Source organism: Paralichthys olivaceus, chromosome 18, assembly GCF_024713975.1.
Source record: "Paralichthys olivaceus isolate ysfri-2021 chromosome 18, ASM2471397v2, whole genome shotgun sequence".
Lineage (NCBI taxonomy): Eukaryota > Metazoa > Chordata > Actinopteri > Pleuronectiformes > Paralichthyidae > Paralichthys > Paralichthys olivaceus.
In genome coordinates, this window is record NC_091110.1 from 18,623,409 (window position 1) to 18,637,951 (window position 14,543).

General features: G+C 45.7%; 1 protein-coding gene across 8 annotated transcripts in view; it reads right to left on the reverse strand.

Annotated features, from left to right (window-relative positions):
• The window catches only part of cacna1bb (calcium channel, voltage-dependent, N type, alpha 1B subunit, b), an 87,420-nt gene extending 73,577 nt beyond the window's left edge, over positions 1–13,843 (reverse strand). For 7 of the 8 annotated variants that reach the window (XM_069514109.1, XM_069514112.1, XM_069514108.1 and 4 more), the window contains exons 1-5: positions 13,710–13,843; positions 12,749–13,082; positions 10,732–11,028; positions 9,022–9,127; positions 6,476–6,615 (exon numbers count right to left, since the gene is read on the reverse strand). In XM_069514109.1, the coding sequence (XP_069370210.1) occupies positions 6,476–6,615; positions 9,022–9,127; positions 10,732–11,028; positions 12,749–13,082; positions 13,710–13,770 (938 nt within the window). In that variant the 5' untranslated portion in view covers positions 13,771–13,843. Of the gene's footprint in view, positions 1–6,475; positions 6,616–9,021; positions 9,128–10,731; positions 11,062–12,748; positions 13,083–13,709 lie in introns of those variants that run through there. The other variant, XM_069514110.1, reaches the window with a different exon arrangement.
• Positions 13,844–14,543: the final 700 nt, after the last annotated feature.

Sequence of the window (14,543 nt, forward strand, 5' to 3'; positions counted from 1 at the left end):
TCCCCACATAGTCAATATTGATTTACTGTAGATTGGTGATTTGTCAGGTAAACCAAGCTGCAGAGTCCAAAGGTTGTTTTGCTAAAAAAGAAAAGGTTTCCTGAACTTATTTGCTTACAGCCGAGCTAATTATGGTGTTGCACAACATTGAGTTAGCAGCAGGAGAACATTAGCGCTCCAACGGCAATAATGGCTCCGCGAACGCCCACTAAATGAGTCTGAGGAGGACATACTTGAGAAGATAATTTACAATGCTGCCATTTAAAATAACATCTCTGCTCATTAACGGGAACACACATTAAACAGTAATTTTAATTATTTGCACTGACAAAACAAAGCAGAAAGAATTAATGCAACCTGGGCTGTGTAGGTCTCATCCTCAGGCTTTGTGGGTTAATAAAGTCGTCGTCGGTAAAACTGGTACAACACAATCTGGTGCGACTTGAAATATTCACAAGTACGCAAACACCAAGTCTCTCCCGAGTCAGTCACGAGGTCCCTGAAGCACGGATAACGAGGATTCTTCGGAGGAAGCACAATGCTGGTCGTCATATCAATAGACTCCACTGCCAGGATCAATAACTCCAGAGCATAACAAGCCAACGCAGAGAGGACGAGGAGGACAGGACAGGGAAACAGTCCACACGCTGATACACAAGTACAACAACAGACACACAATCAGCTTTTTACTGTTTTTCTCCCGTCTGCTCTGGAGATACACACCTCCTGCAGGTTTCCCTGAAGTTTTTCAGAGGGGCTGCTTTTGATAATGTAAATGTCCGAGTGAGTTCCACCAGATAGAAGACAAGCAACATTTTATATTTTCTGTGTATAAACAGAATCTGTACGTGGGGGGCAAGATTTTTGAGGCTAGAGCATGAGCAGAGACTGAAGTACACGAGGACACATCCACTGTTTATCGTTAATGCTTCAGCACTTTGATTTGAGCCTCTTATCTCCCTCATTCTCCCTCCTCTCAGCTGTGCCCTGCACCTTTCTGTGTGCGACTCCGTCAGTTATTCCACAGCGAGAGCTCTTACACGAGGGCCGCGGAGGGTGAACAAACAGAGCACCTCTCCACCGAGGCGAGACGGAGAGAAGATGAGGATGAGGAGGAGGAGGAAGAGGAGGAGGAGGAGGAGGCGAGCGCAGCAGCATCCTGCTGGATCTAATGAGACAGAAGGGAAGAAAAAACCGGAGGAGGAATGCTGCTTCTCTCACCGTGCGGTGCAAACAAAACTCCCCACGCCCTCTGCACGGCCTGGAGACAGCAGGCGGCGAGGAGGAGACGCTCTCTGCGACTCGCTCCACTGCTCAGATGTTTGGGAAAAGGAGGCGATGCCGCAAAAAGACACTTTAATATGACTCAGAAGAGAACAAATGGAGACAACTCGTCCATTACAACGATAATATGACGGAGTGTGGTGCAGCTGCAGGTGACGTTGAAAGGATCGAGGAGAGTGAAGCTGACTGACCACAACAAGACGCAGATATTTCAATATCACCTCCGTCGTTAGAATCACTAGTCAGGATGGAAGAATGAATAATCAAATAAATCCTTTAATGCATCATTTTGGTTTCTCAGCTGACAGACGTGTCACTTCAGATGTTTTTAGGAAACACAGCTAGTGTGTGTGACAGGTGACCGTCACGTTGACGTCCTGCAGACTGACCCGTCGCTCTTTCCTCATGAAGAGTCAACACGTTCCCCGAGAGGCGGCCGCCGAGACTCAAAGGTCGCAGTTATTTTACAGGTGGAGAGTTCTTCCACTCCCAGCTCGAGGCGACTGACCACAAGAGGTTTTAATATTTATTTTTAGAAAGAGTAATACATTTATATGTATTGCTGCTCAGAACACATGCGGACCCTGTTCCGTTTGAAATATCACAGCAGGATAAATAATCACGTTCCATGGCCGTCACTCTCTTTTGTCTCTTTCCTACAAAGAGCTGTTGATCACCTGCAGAACAACCGACGCCTGCCAAACAACGACACACTGATTTTTAATTAGCTCCAGACTGAGTCATGTGTGAAGAGGGGAAACCTGCCAGTCTGCCACATCAGCTGGTGGAGTGCACTTCCTCTGCCTACAGGAAATGACAAGCATCACTTTCAGCCACGCATGACTGGAACCCTGGCAGCCGAGCCAGCAGAGACACTGAGTTGTGGGCACGAGTGTGTGTGTGTGTAGAGAGAGAGCAATTATTCATGGGTTTGTGTGTGTGTGTGTGTGGTTTTCTAGAAAAGCGCCTGTGTGTTTTTCACTTGCACATAAATTAGTCCAACAAATCTGTGATTAACGTGCACCATAGTGTGTCTGTGCGCTCGCCAACTTCCCACTGAGCCAAATGAAGTCGCATTATTCCCCGAAAGCTTCCATATCACGAGCCGTGACTCTTCACCGGTCTCTCACAACTGGAGCAGATGACGCACAATGAGGCGGACTCGCCAGGAACCTGCCAGATGTGTGACAATTAGCTGAGCCGACTTAAACATGGCTGGTGACGAAGGGACAGACGTGAGCCGGATTTGTCAGATCCACCGCGTTGTAGTGAGTCACCTTGGCTTTACTGTAATTTCTCTACTCATAAATAAACATTCACAGAACTCGTCTGCTCGTTGGCATGAGCTGTCATTAGTCAGGAGTTATGTACAAACATGCTAATGCTGTAATGTAATAAATGTCTCATCCACGTCAAAACATACATTAGGACCAACAGTGGAGTTCAAACCTCCTCCAAGACATTTTTCTATTTCTAGTTTTATTCTCAGAGAAATCAAAGTGCAAGCAGCAAAATATCTGAACGCGTCTTTTGCATTTTGTCAATCCTGCAGAAAACCCTCCGGAGTGTCTGCAGACTTTAAACTCGGTCGGTAGGAAGATGGCAGAAACTCTGAAGGATCTCACACATGCACCTCCTCCCGAGTCCAGTGCATGTCTGAACGCAGCTGAACAAACACAGGTCATATCGAGCGCATGTGTAACTTCAGCGAGGTCACGAGTGTCAGACCAACACCATCAGACAGCAGCAGATTGTCAGAAGTTCAAAAGGAACATTTATTCATGCGGCCGGGTTCAGACATTAAACTAAAGTGACCCAGCCCTCTGGTGTCTGAAAGTCCACTTTGAAGTCTCCCGTTGTGTTCGGCCTGTTGCCTGAAAGAGACACATGAAAGGAAATCACAACTTTGAAGAAGACACGAGCACCGACTCTCGCCCGGACCACTCAGAGCTTCCTGAAGCCAACCCACAGGTAAATAAAGGAAAACAAACTGCCCGGGCTTTGTTTCTCTGACGCCGCTCAGACAGGAGCCTCAGTCTGCGGTTGCCATAGTGTTCGCACGAGCGGACGAACACGAGGCCGCCGTCAATAACAGCAGCGTGACTTAATATCAAAGGTCAAGAGGCAGAGGAGGTGAAGAGCAGAAGCACTGGACCGTTCAAATGTTACCGGCACACGTTTACAATTCAATACATGTATACGTAAACACAGCTTGGACATTAAAATATGAGTTATATATTTATTCATAAGCTCAGTTAAATTAAATCTGAAAGACTCTGAACCTGCAGTGGTTTTTAAAGTCTGCACATCACTTCCAGAATAACTTCACTTCAAAAACAAAAGACGTTATCTGTAGTTTGTTCTACAGTCGACAATAAACTACTAATAATAAAGCGTGAGCTTCATTTTCTGTCATCGGCCCCGAAGAGAAGGTTCCCAGTGGCTTCAGTGCTGCCGTATGATATCAGTGTTTTTGCCCTCTCTCCTTGTGTCACAGCCGCTGCCTTGCTCAGCGTGCGATTGGCCGCGTCGGGCACTTCATCAGACCTCAGGGCTCAGTGTCTTATTGATCAGGCCTTCGGCAACCCAGGCAGATTTATTCTCTTATTAGAGGGCTCCTAATGCCTGATCAGGACGGATTAAAGGTCTGCCACTGCCTCCAGCTACACCATCTTTTAGATCATTCCATTAAGCCTGGGTGGATCCACGTAATTAGCCCGAGCACTGGGATCGTACGGCAGTGCGACAGATTCTCAGCAGAGAGGGAAAAACAGTTTGGATCTTACAGTCAAATTAAATTATTGACTTTAAAAGGAGCAAAAGTGAAAAACCAGCTGAGCCACAGTTCCACCCTCTCTGCGTGGATTCAAAGATCGATACCGAACTGATGCGTCACTTGTGATTGATCACAGAGCGTCTTTGAATGAATCTTTCATCGTTCTTGCATTGATTGATAACGTGCAGCGCGAGAAGAATCGTGTTCGTCTGCGGGTTTCTCGCTCGCTGCTTTTTTATTTTCAGGCTACTCAAAATATTTATCCCCCCTCCCCACAATGTACACAGAGGGGCCAATTAAACATCCAACATCCGTAAGGTGCAAATTGTCACATCTATTGTCAGAATTAATCATCAGGGGCCAATCAGATCTCCAGTAACCCCTGGCCCCACCCCTGGATCCGCCCCTGCCCTTTCCGTTTGTTTGTGAGCAGAAAATCAAACCAACAGATCACTTTTTAATTTCACTTTCTTTTTTACGCAAGATTTCCCAGAAGAAATTCTCGTCATTTATATTAAAGTCTTGTGCCGATGACTAAGCAGGAAAAGATTTTAACACCCAGGTGAAGTCTGTCTAATCCTCTTTGCTCCACTTAGGGAGGTCGAACATCTGAGGACGTGGTTAAATGTCTTCTATCGTTTGACATCAGTAAATCTCCCAGGATTCCCGGGGATTGCGCTCAGACCCAGTGAGTCAAACCCAGACACCCAGAGCTGATCAGATTGATTTTACATCAACGTGAGCTCGGACACCTTCATACCCCCCATCCCACAGGAGCCCGCTGAGCACAAAGCAAGCGCAACCACACACACACACACACACACACACACACACACACACACACACACACACACACACACACACACACACACACACACACACACACACAACCCCCGATCACACCAAGGCACAAACTGTCGTTGCTTGGCAACCAAACAGAGTCTCACTCACACACACACACAGATACACAACATAATGGTTCATTTGTATCCAGCTGTGTCAGCGTTGAGGAAGCAAAACTGAAAACCTGTTTCTCCACCTTCACTTTTTAAAGATAAGAAAAGGCTGACTTCAATTCTTAACTATGACATCACATGTTCCTTTAAGTTCATTTCCTGACATGTTTAAATATTGGTTTTGATATGAATCGGTGCTTTATCACCTCAGAGCCTCGCTGCAGTCCGTGCCCTGTTCGCCGTCCATTACCGACCTCGGTTGTTTGAAATGTGAAATCAAATCCGGACCTCGTGCAGCATGAACACAGTCAAATATCTCTCAGTCCACGAATTTAACCAAGCGGACAAATCGTTTAACTATCAGCATCTACTCAGCTGAAACTTTGTCTAAACGTGGAGCTATTACGATCACTGCCGCACAAGTGACGTCAAAAGCACGAGACGGAAGCGTTTTTATCCGGGAGGAGCCTCCATCTTTGTTCATGTCGCAGCCTACAGTAGTACGCAGATTCAGACCAGAGAAGCAGCACCACAACAAAAAGCTTGAAGTTTAAATCCCGGCAGTAATTACTCGGAACAACTGACCCGACCACTGTTCTGCCGATCACGACTCTGTTCCGACAGTAAGGAACACACGACGTCTGAACAGCCCCAGTGTATCTGAGCCTCTTCTGTCTGAGCCGCGCTAAGAGCTTTTCAAAAAAAGCTAAATAACAACTCTGAGCTATAAAAGCATCTGTGACATAACTCACGGTCCGTTCAGCTGATCACTTGCAGAGCCGACATGTACTCATGTCTCAGATATCAAATACTAAGCATGGATGTAGTGTTTGATCCGACAGATACGACTTTGACGTTTCTTTCACAGTGTGGCCAAAAGTATGTGGACACCGCAACATGACAGTTTAGTAGCGGAACATTCAATGACCACGATAAGCTGGAGGAAATCTAAAATCACCGATTGCTCACTGTGTTTATTCATGTGTGGAAAGTACGCTGAGTATAACATGAACCAACCAACGTTCATACGGCAATGATGTATTAATCGGAGCAGAAAGTATTTTTCATTTTGCAGATGAGCTCACGATGTAGCAGTCTACATGGACGTCCCTGTACAGCGAGCAGGCACAACCTGGGAAAAACATTTATCAGAGAAGCATCTTCCACCAAACTAGTCCCAAGGAAGACAAAGTGGACAAGGTGTCTTACAGCGTCAAAAATCAAGGACAGGAAGGTTAAAACAATGAATGTGCAGAGCAACAGTCTTCTTTCATCTTCACAGTCGTACTTGTTGAGGAACATTGAGCACCTGCTTAAAAGCATCTGACTGGAAGTGGGTTGAATCTCTCTCTCGCTCTCTCTCTCTCTCTCTCTCTGGGTCACAGATACACACAAAAGAAACCACTCTCTCACTTATGACTTCCATCTCCAGCTGACACCCAGCGGGCGAGCTACTCACCCAGTGAGGACCACCACGAAGTCCATTACATTCCAGCCGTTGCGGAGGTAGGAGCCTTTGTGGAACGCGAAGCCCAGGGCGATGATCTTAATGGCGGCCTCGAAACAGAATATTCCAATAAAGTAGGGCTCTGTGTCATCCTAGAGAGAATCAGAGAGACGATGAGGAGGACAGAGGACGATCTTTGTGTTCGAGGTAATAGAGTGGTTAGTGAAGCGTTCCGTCAAAGAGAAGGGGGGGGGGGGGTAAAGTAAAAGATAGGAAGAAAGATGGCTCCTTTTTACTTCTTGCACCAGCGTGAAGAGGAGCGCAGGAAGTGGAGCGCTCTTCTTTAGATGAAAAGAAAGTAAACACAGTGAAAACACATATTCACAAACACAACATGATCTGAAGGAGTGCGGGCAAATTAAATCGTCTCAGTGGTGCACAAAGTTTTTACGGGGGCAGGAGCCAAAATGTCAAAGGGGGGCCCCTCTGGTGACCTCGCAGAATTTGGTGTAAAAAGATATGAAACTAAATTATATATGTCAACAGTGAACAAGTTGAAATGAGTTGAGGGGTTGAAATATATTTAAAGCCATAACAGAAAATGTATCACCTGGTATACAAACATAACTTTTAGCATAACAACTCCCCGATTATAATATTTGAGAGTTATTTCACAACAAATCAACTTGGACTTCTATTAGTAGCTTCCCCTGTCATTGCTAATGATTGATAAAGACGATTAAGATTAAGGGGCATGTCAGAAAAAGTTTGGAAACCAGTGAACTAACCACCAGAAGGCAGAAATGACACGTTAAGTTAAATGTCATTTGGACGAAGCACCTGGAGTGTCCATCGACAGAAAACCACTGCATCCCCAGTGGGACGAAGACATTGTTGTTTGAAAGAGCACACATGACTGGACGTGATTGACTGTTGCACTGTGTTGTTCCCTCACACAACAAACAACATGTCACAGTTTGATCATTTGCACTGTGAGGTGCAGTCTCTCGCTGTAAGTACAACTTGACACTTTTTTCTTCGTCTCCATTAATATCTGCAGAGGCCCGGAGGCGATGCACTGGATATCTCATGCCTGCACTAACCTCCCCCCCCCCCCCCTCGGTCTCTCTCTGTCGTCCCCAGCATACTACAACCTGACAGACAGTGTCCCCGACCCCCAGCCTCCAACATAAATAATCATGTAAAAGCAGTGTGACGGACCGGAGCTCTGTAAGAAATGTGACCTTTTCCATCGCACTGACTGCAGCGATGATAGATACGTCTATATATATATATATAGATATATATAGATACGATGAAGCGCGAAGGATGCAGTGGTGAAATAATCACAGTTTGTTTGTCGATATCGAGATGCAAATAAAGCTGTCGCTGGCCAGTAGGAGAAGCTCTGTTGTTTAAAATGATTATATTCATAGAAATAACTGGGCGTCTTGTGTAATAACAAATCCGGAGCGCCGCCTGGATCAATGCTGACGTCCATCAAACACATGTTAAAACCGCCGATGTATGAATACTGTACTCGTGGAAGGCAGCTGGGGAAATCCCCAAGGCTCGTGCTGCTGAAGACCTGCAACACTCTTCAGTGAATAGCTTCCATCATCGCCTCCACTTACAGCACGCCTCCTCCTCCTCCTCCTCTGTTGACAGAGCGCCATAAATAAAAGCTGATCCCTTGTTCTAATTAAAAGGCTTCTCGTTGTATTACATCCTCAAGGTGGAGGGGAGAGAGAGAGAGAGAGGGAGGGAGGGAGAGAGAGAGAGAGGATGCTTTGTGTAACCACTACAATCACTTTCTAAAATGCTCAGCTCGGCTTTTTGCCTGTTGTTTTTTTTTTTTTTTTTTTTTTCGCCCTCTTCGTTGAAATTTGCATCACAGCCGCTGAGATAATTCGGCGTCGGGAGCAGGTGGTACGACACGAGAGGAATTAATTGACTTTTTTTCCATCAAGCTGTTGCTCTTTGTGACACTCTCTGACTCGCTATTTGCAGACAAACTCCCCTGAGCGACGAACGCCCTCAAAAAACATAACGCTGCAAAGTGCTGAACCGCGCAGCTAAGTGCTATTCAGGGTGGACGGGGGCAGAACGTGCCACTTGACCACCGCGTGCAACGACTCGCTTTGGTTTCTCCCTCAGACTGGTTAGAGGAGCGGAGATCAAATGTTGGTTTAATACATATGTGAGCAGCTGGGGAACAGGAAGCCGGAGCAGGTGATCAAAGCTGGTTCACCGATGACGTGTAGAGATAAGAGGTGCAGGGGAAAAACACCCAGGGTTACGGAATATTAAGACCACACTGAAGAAGAAATGCTTTGGAGACTTTGAATGAAGACAAAAAACATCAGTTTACCAGAATAAAGTCGTAATTTAACGAGAAAATTCTTGAAATGTGATGTTTGAGTGACGCTAATGCTCCCACCACCTAGAGAGAGCTGCTGCTTCTGACATAAAACAAACCTGTGGCCGTGTGATCATTCTCATCTCACTGTTGACAAAGTCTTTATCCAAACAACAGGAAGTGATGTGGGAGAACTCACCAGACGTTCTGACATGGGCGTTTTGTCGCTGGCCGGTAGATGCTGCTCCAGAGCCAGGACGATGCAGTTGGCGATAATCGTGGCCAGGATCATGTATTCAAATGGAGTGTGAAGGTTAAGGAGCAAGTTGGAAGAGAAGTTGCATACATTTAAAAACGGGTGAATCATAATAATCAGGATTTCTGCAGGATTCAACCACGGACTGGAAATAAAGACGAAGGTTTAAGACTTTTTAAAACAACGGAGGGACTCTGATAATTGTTTCGTGCCTAAAGAAAATACTTCTTGTTGCTGCATGATGCCATTACCCACTGAGACACACAACGTCCAACAAACCATAAAGCTTCCATCACGCTCTGGTTCAAGGCTTCTAGAGAGAAATCGTCCCACACATGCGCTCACGAATCTTCCACATGGTCGACCATTTCCAACCATTATCAATGCTGGGCTCATTGTGCAATCTATTTTCCCCGGGTCAGTGTCCGTGGGTCAGGGTCTATCGATGAAGATTGTTATCCATGAAACAACCAGCACAGAGGACCGGTGTCTTCACTGGATTGTTAAAAAAAGGAAAAGACGACTTTTCCTTCCTGTCCGCTGCTGTTTGTAGTTTCACGTTGTTTTTCCTCATGAAAGTGTGAAAAGATGTTTAGGGTTTGAAATGATTTTACTTTTTCTGATCCAAAACCTCCGGTCTCAAGAGATTCTGATTTCACGCCTGTCTGTTTGTTTTTTTTAGAAGGATTACACAAAAACAACCGAGCGGATTTCAACCAAATTTAGCGTAAGGATGCGAAACGAGTCGGGGGTGAAGCGATTAAGAAATTCTGGTGGATCTAGAATGTTGTTGGGGACAAAACCTCAGTTGTGCACCTTAGCTAATCAACGATACAGGCCGAGCTTGAGGGTACGCTGAGGATAAAGGTGAATCCGACTGGCTTGTGTGAAAGCCATGTGGCCGCTCAATCGATCACACGTCTCTACCTCTGTGCTTTTTATAAACTGAACGCTGCTCACAATCAAAACAACAGACAAATAATCATTAACCGAATCCAGGAATCAGATTTTTCTTTTCACAGAAATATGAAATAAAGCTTTTGTACAGATCCGGGGGTTTGACTCAGAGAGCTGCTGCTGCTGCGGGTTTATTTGGTGAATTGGACGCAGACGCTGGGTGGATGACAGGATGGTTCACTCACATGAGGAGAAACAACACTAAGATGTGGAGGCTGAACCCAGTGGACATGTTTCTGTGTGTGGGCGACTCCAGCACCACGGAGAGGGCTCACTACTCTGATAACGTGGCGCTGCTTGCTTCATGAATACGCGGCTTTGCGCGGGGGAAGGTGTGGAGCGGAGGCGCGTTACGCTTTTACGCACGCAGCTTTTTATGGACTTCTCGTTGCGCAAATCAACAAGGGAGGTTTTATCGTTATGAACCACGACGCCGGGGGGTTCTGTGCGCGCACGGCCGACAGTTGGCAGCTTATCTGTGGATGTGGACGCCCAGAGGCTCCGTGAAAGGCCACAACAATAGGAGGGTGTGAAGAGTGGAGTCTTTTCACTGGGGAGATGTGTGTGAATGGAGATAAGGAGCAGGAGCGACAGGTGCAGGAGGAATAAAGAAAACACATGGTGGTTACTCCTGCACAACCTCCACCTAAGAACACCGCATCAGGAGGCACCTGCTCCGTGCGTCAGGAAGGATATGGCCACTCTGTTATCCGCTTGGCGTACTTCCTGATGAGGTTGTCCTCCCGGAAGATGAAGAGGGAGCGGTTGACAGTGAAGCAGTTTTGTTTCACGGGGTTCGGGTTGTAAATGGCCATAGTCCGGGCTCTCTGGGCCATCGACTGCTTGTACATCCTCTGGCCGCCCGGTGCGCCACCGCCGCCGGCACCGCCACCCCGGGCTCCCCCTCTCCCTGCGCCCGGTCCGCCTCTCCCTCCTCCGCCGCCTGCGCCTCCTCCATAGCGGGTGGGTAGGTCTTCTGAGAAGCGAGCCATTCTGGAAACGCACAGATCCAAACGGGAAAATCCAAAGCGGTGTCAGTGGAGACGGAGGGGGGGCGCATCACAACAGACACACTTCATCCAAACCGCAGCTCGGAGGGAAGCGACAACGAAACACCGAGGTGGCCTCATTGAAAACCACCTTCTCTGGATCCCCTCCATTCATTCATCCTCCACAAATAAAAGTTTTACGCGTCAGAGATTCTGTTGCGTCCTCATCAGCTGGAAACAAAAATCACATCACCCCCCCCCCCCAAATAAAAATCCTGAAAACATCGCGTCAGCATCCAAACACCAGTTGAAGCGCGAGACCGTGAAAAGCTTCTTCCAGCTGAGAGCAGCGCACACGCGGCTGCAACACCAGCGGGCACCGTTCGATTCCTGTGTGATGGTCCGGGGGTGGGGGGGGCAGGAGGTTTTATACCCACTCCCCGGTGGAATAAAGGAAGGAGAACACGTGACCTGACTCAGCCAATCAGGGACTGGAGCGTCTGTTGGCTGCTTTTATTATAAGAGACTGTGAAAATAATAAAGTTCAACAGGAGGAGCTGGGATCGATATGTTCTCCATTAACTTCGACGAGGAAAAGATGTTTGTTCGGATTATAGCAGCTTGTAAAAGAAAAACTGAAAATACTTTAAAAAGTATTAAAATATTAAATATTCTCTACTCAGGTCAAAATGTCTCCTTCCTCATCCCCCCTGCTAAAAATATAATATTTATATAATAATAATACAAATCTCATCAATAACACAATGTGCATGTGTGTATATTTATCAATATGGAATCTTTTTCCAGCACCAACAAGCGAGAACATGTTCTTACACAGATTACAGCAGCTTGTAAAAGATTGTTATTGGGTTCAAAAATACAAAAATAGGTAAAAAATGTAAAAAGAAAAGTACAGACCTGCCTTGTTAGCAGAATCAAATATCCTTTAAAAAGTAAATAGATATATAAAATACAAATAAATGTATATGAATTGAAGGAAAAATCTGTCTTGGTATAAATGTCTTACCTTTCTCATTATTTGGTCCCAGAGACGCTGCTGCTATGTGTCAAATATTAATATAAGATGCAAGAGGCAACACATTTTAATTTTATTTTTAGAATTATTTATCAATAACAGAATATATATATTCTAAATATTTATATATAGTTTATATATGCACAGTTTAAAAACATGCAAAGATCAGTTCTTTCAGTCAATGTAAAAAAAAATGGATTTTGTAAAAATATAAAACTGTTCTACCTGTGAATGCTGTTTCTTCTTCATCATTATCATCATCATTAAATATTCAATATGTATATCGATCAAATCTATACCAATAATCTATATCAATTATTTCACAACTGCTCAGACACAACAGAGAAGCCATCTAGCGGTGTAGAGTGTGTACTGCAATAATAATAAAGGATAAACAGCTGTTTGTAGATTTTATTTTCTCACAATCTTGATCTAAGTTAACTTAAATTTCCTAATCTCACCACATTTGTTTTTAATTGATTTATTCACTTTATATTAAATGTTCTGTCCTATATTTATTCATAAAGCTTTTTTTTTTTTTTTGCTCTTGTTTTTGCTATTTGGGGAATTTGACTGTTTCTCACTCTTGTTTTCTTGGTGTCTCGGTTTGTTTCCTGTCCTCGGCCACATTATAAAAGATTTCAACCACAGGTAGAATGTATTTGAACTTGGGTTCAGTGTGTCTGACCTGCGGGCCCACGGTGAACCGTTGAGGGTCTCATGTCTCCAGATCAGCTGATCGACACCATCTCGCCTTCCGGTTCTGTTGAATCCTTCCAGGTGTAAAACTGAGTCGAACCTGTTGCAGCTGTTTTTGTCCACATCTGTCCACGACGGCTCCAGCGGTTCCTGCGCTTCTTCTTCCGGTTCTCCTGGTTCTTCCGGACACGTGTCTACCTGCTCCCCGGGTCTTGGGGGGTCCCCTCCCCGGGGAATCCTGTCAGGTGACCCGGTCCAGGTGTCCTCATACTCCGCCCCCAGGGTCAGCATCCTCCAGGAGCCCACAGTGGCCGAGCGCACCGCTGGTGGTGGGTGGAGGTAATGCAGGCACAGGGAGCAGGAATAAGTTCATGATAAAAACACAGAAGAGAATGTGCATTTTGATTTATTCTATAGTTAAAATCACACTGAATCTTTGTATATAGATATTATCTGGCATGTAGAGGTGTGTGTTGTAAATGTGGGAGGTTTGGAACAGTCCTGTAACCCGACGTTCATCCAGTCTGTGTGAGGGTGCAGCTGTGGGTGGATTCAAACAGTCCTTTTAGTTTAAGAACCTTCAGAACCTGGACGTTCTTCAGCTGCCGTCATGATAAGAGCCGTTTGAATTCTCTAGATTATAAAGAAATGTGATGTGGCTCAACGCACTGCGAACTGAGAAAACATGCAAATAGAAAAAACAAATGCAAATTCAGAAAACCACTCCAGAAATGTTCCCAGGGACCCAAAGAGGTGATGAACCTGCTGTAGTTCAATGCTTTGTGAAGAGTTCCATCACCACTGAGAAGAAGCAGAGTTCAATCACTTCACAACCGGTGAGAGCACAGTAGAACAAGGGGCCCTCTCTCACCCTGAAGCTTTTTAACACAACATAGAGATGTTAACAAAATCAAACCCACGTTACGAGAACCAGGATGAACTGAACGTACCATACACCAACGTAGATCGCGTCTCTGACCATCTTGAGATACGAGGAACCGCTCTCTTCATCGCTGCTCTCCGGGGTCAGTCGACCTCCAACAGAGCGGTGCAGCGAAGCTTTGACCCTCACACGGTTCACATGCGACTGCCTGCAGGAGGCTTCTCCGTCAGGCATCAGGGCAAAGCCACCAAAGGCAACAACAAAAAGGTTCCTCCAACTCTGGAATGCGGAAAGGAACTTCCTGTCCTGCCAGCGAGGAACCTTGTTATCAGACCAATCTTCCTCGAAGCTCAAGGAGAAGTCTCTCTGATTCAATTATCGACTCTGATTTCGGTGTCCGCCCTGGTAATCAGGAAGGGAGCAATCATCAGCAGGTCCTAAAAGGCCGCTCACTTCCCACTGTGTTTAACGCTCCTTCCTGGTGCCACAGGCAGTGCTGCACTTTATATCAAGTCTGTTGCAAAGAGTCTGAATGGTACAATTCATTATTCTATTATCTTCCGGTTTTTCCATCTTAATAAATTCTGCCAAAGTTTCCAAATTTCTGTTCCCACATCATGATTTTGAGATATTACAAACATCTTCACCCTGTAACTGTCTTTTAAACCCATACTTTTACTTTAGATGGAGTATTTCTCCTGCTGTGTTAAATACTTCTTCTTCCACCGCTGTATAGTTGCAGCTTTTATCAGTTTGCAATGAGCTCGACTCTTCGGCAGCAAATTCACAGCATAAATCAAGAAGCTCTTATTAAGGCAAATGGAGAGAGTGGGAAGCGCCAGCCGCTCCGATGCCACAGCTGCTCAAATATTTCAGCGCCAGGCCCCGAGCGAGGTCTGTC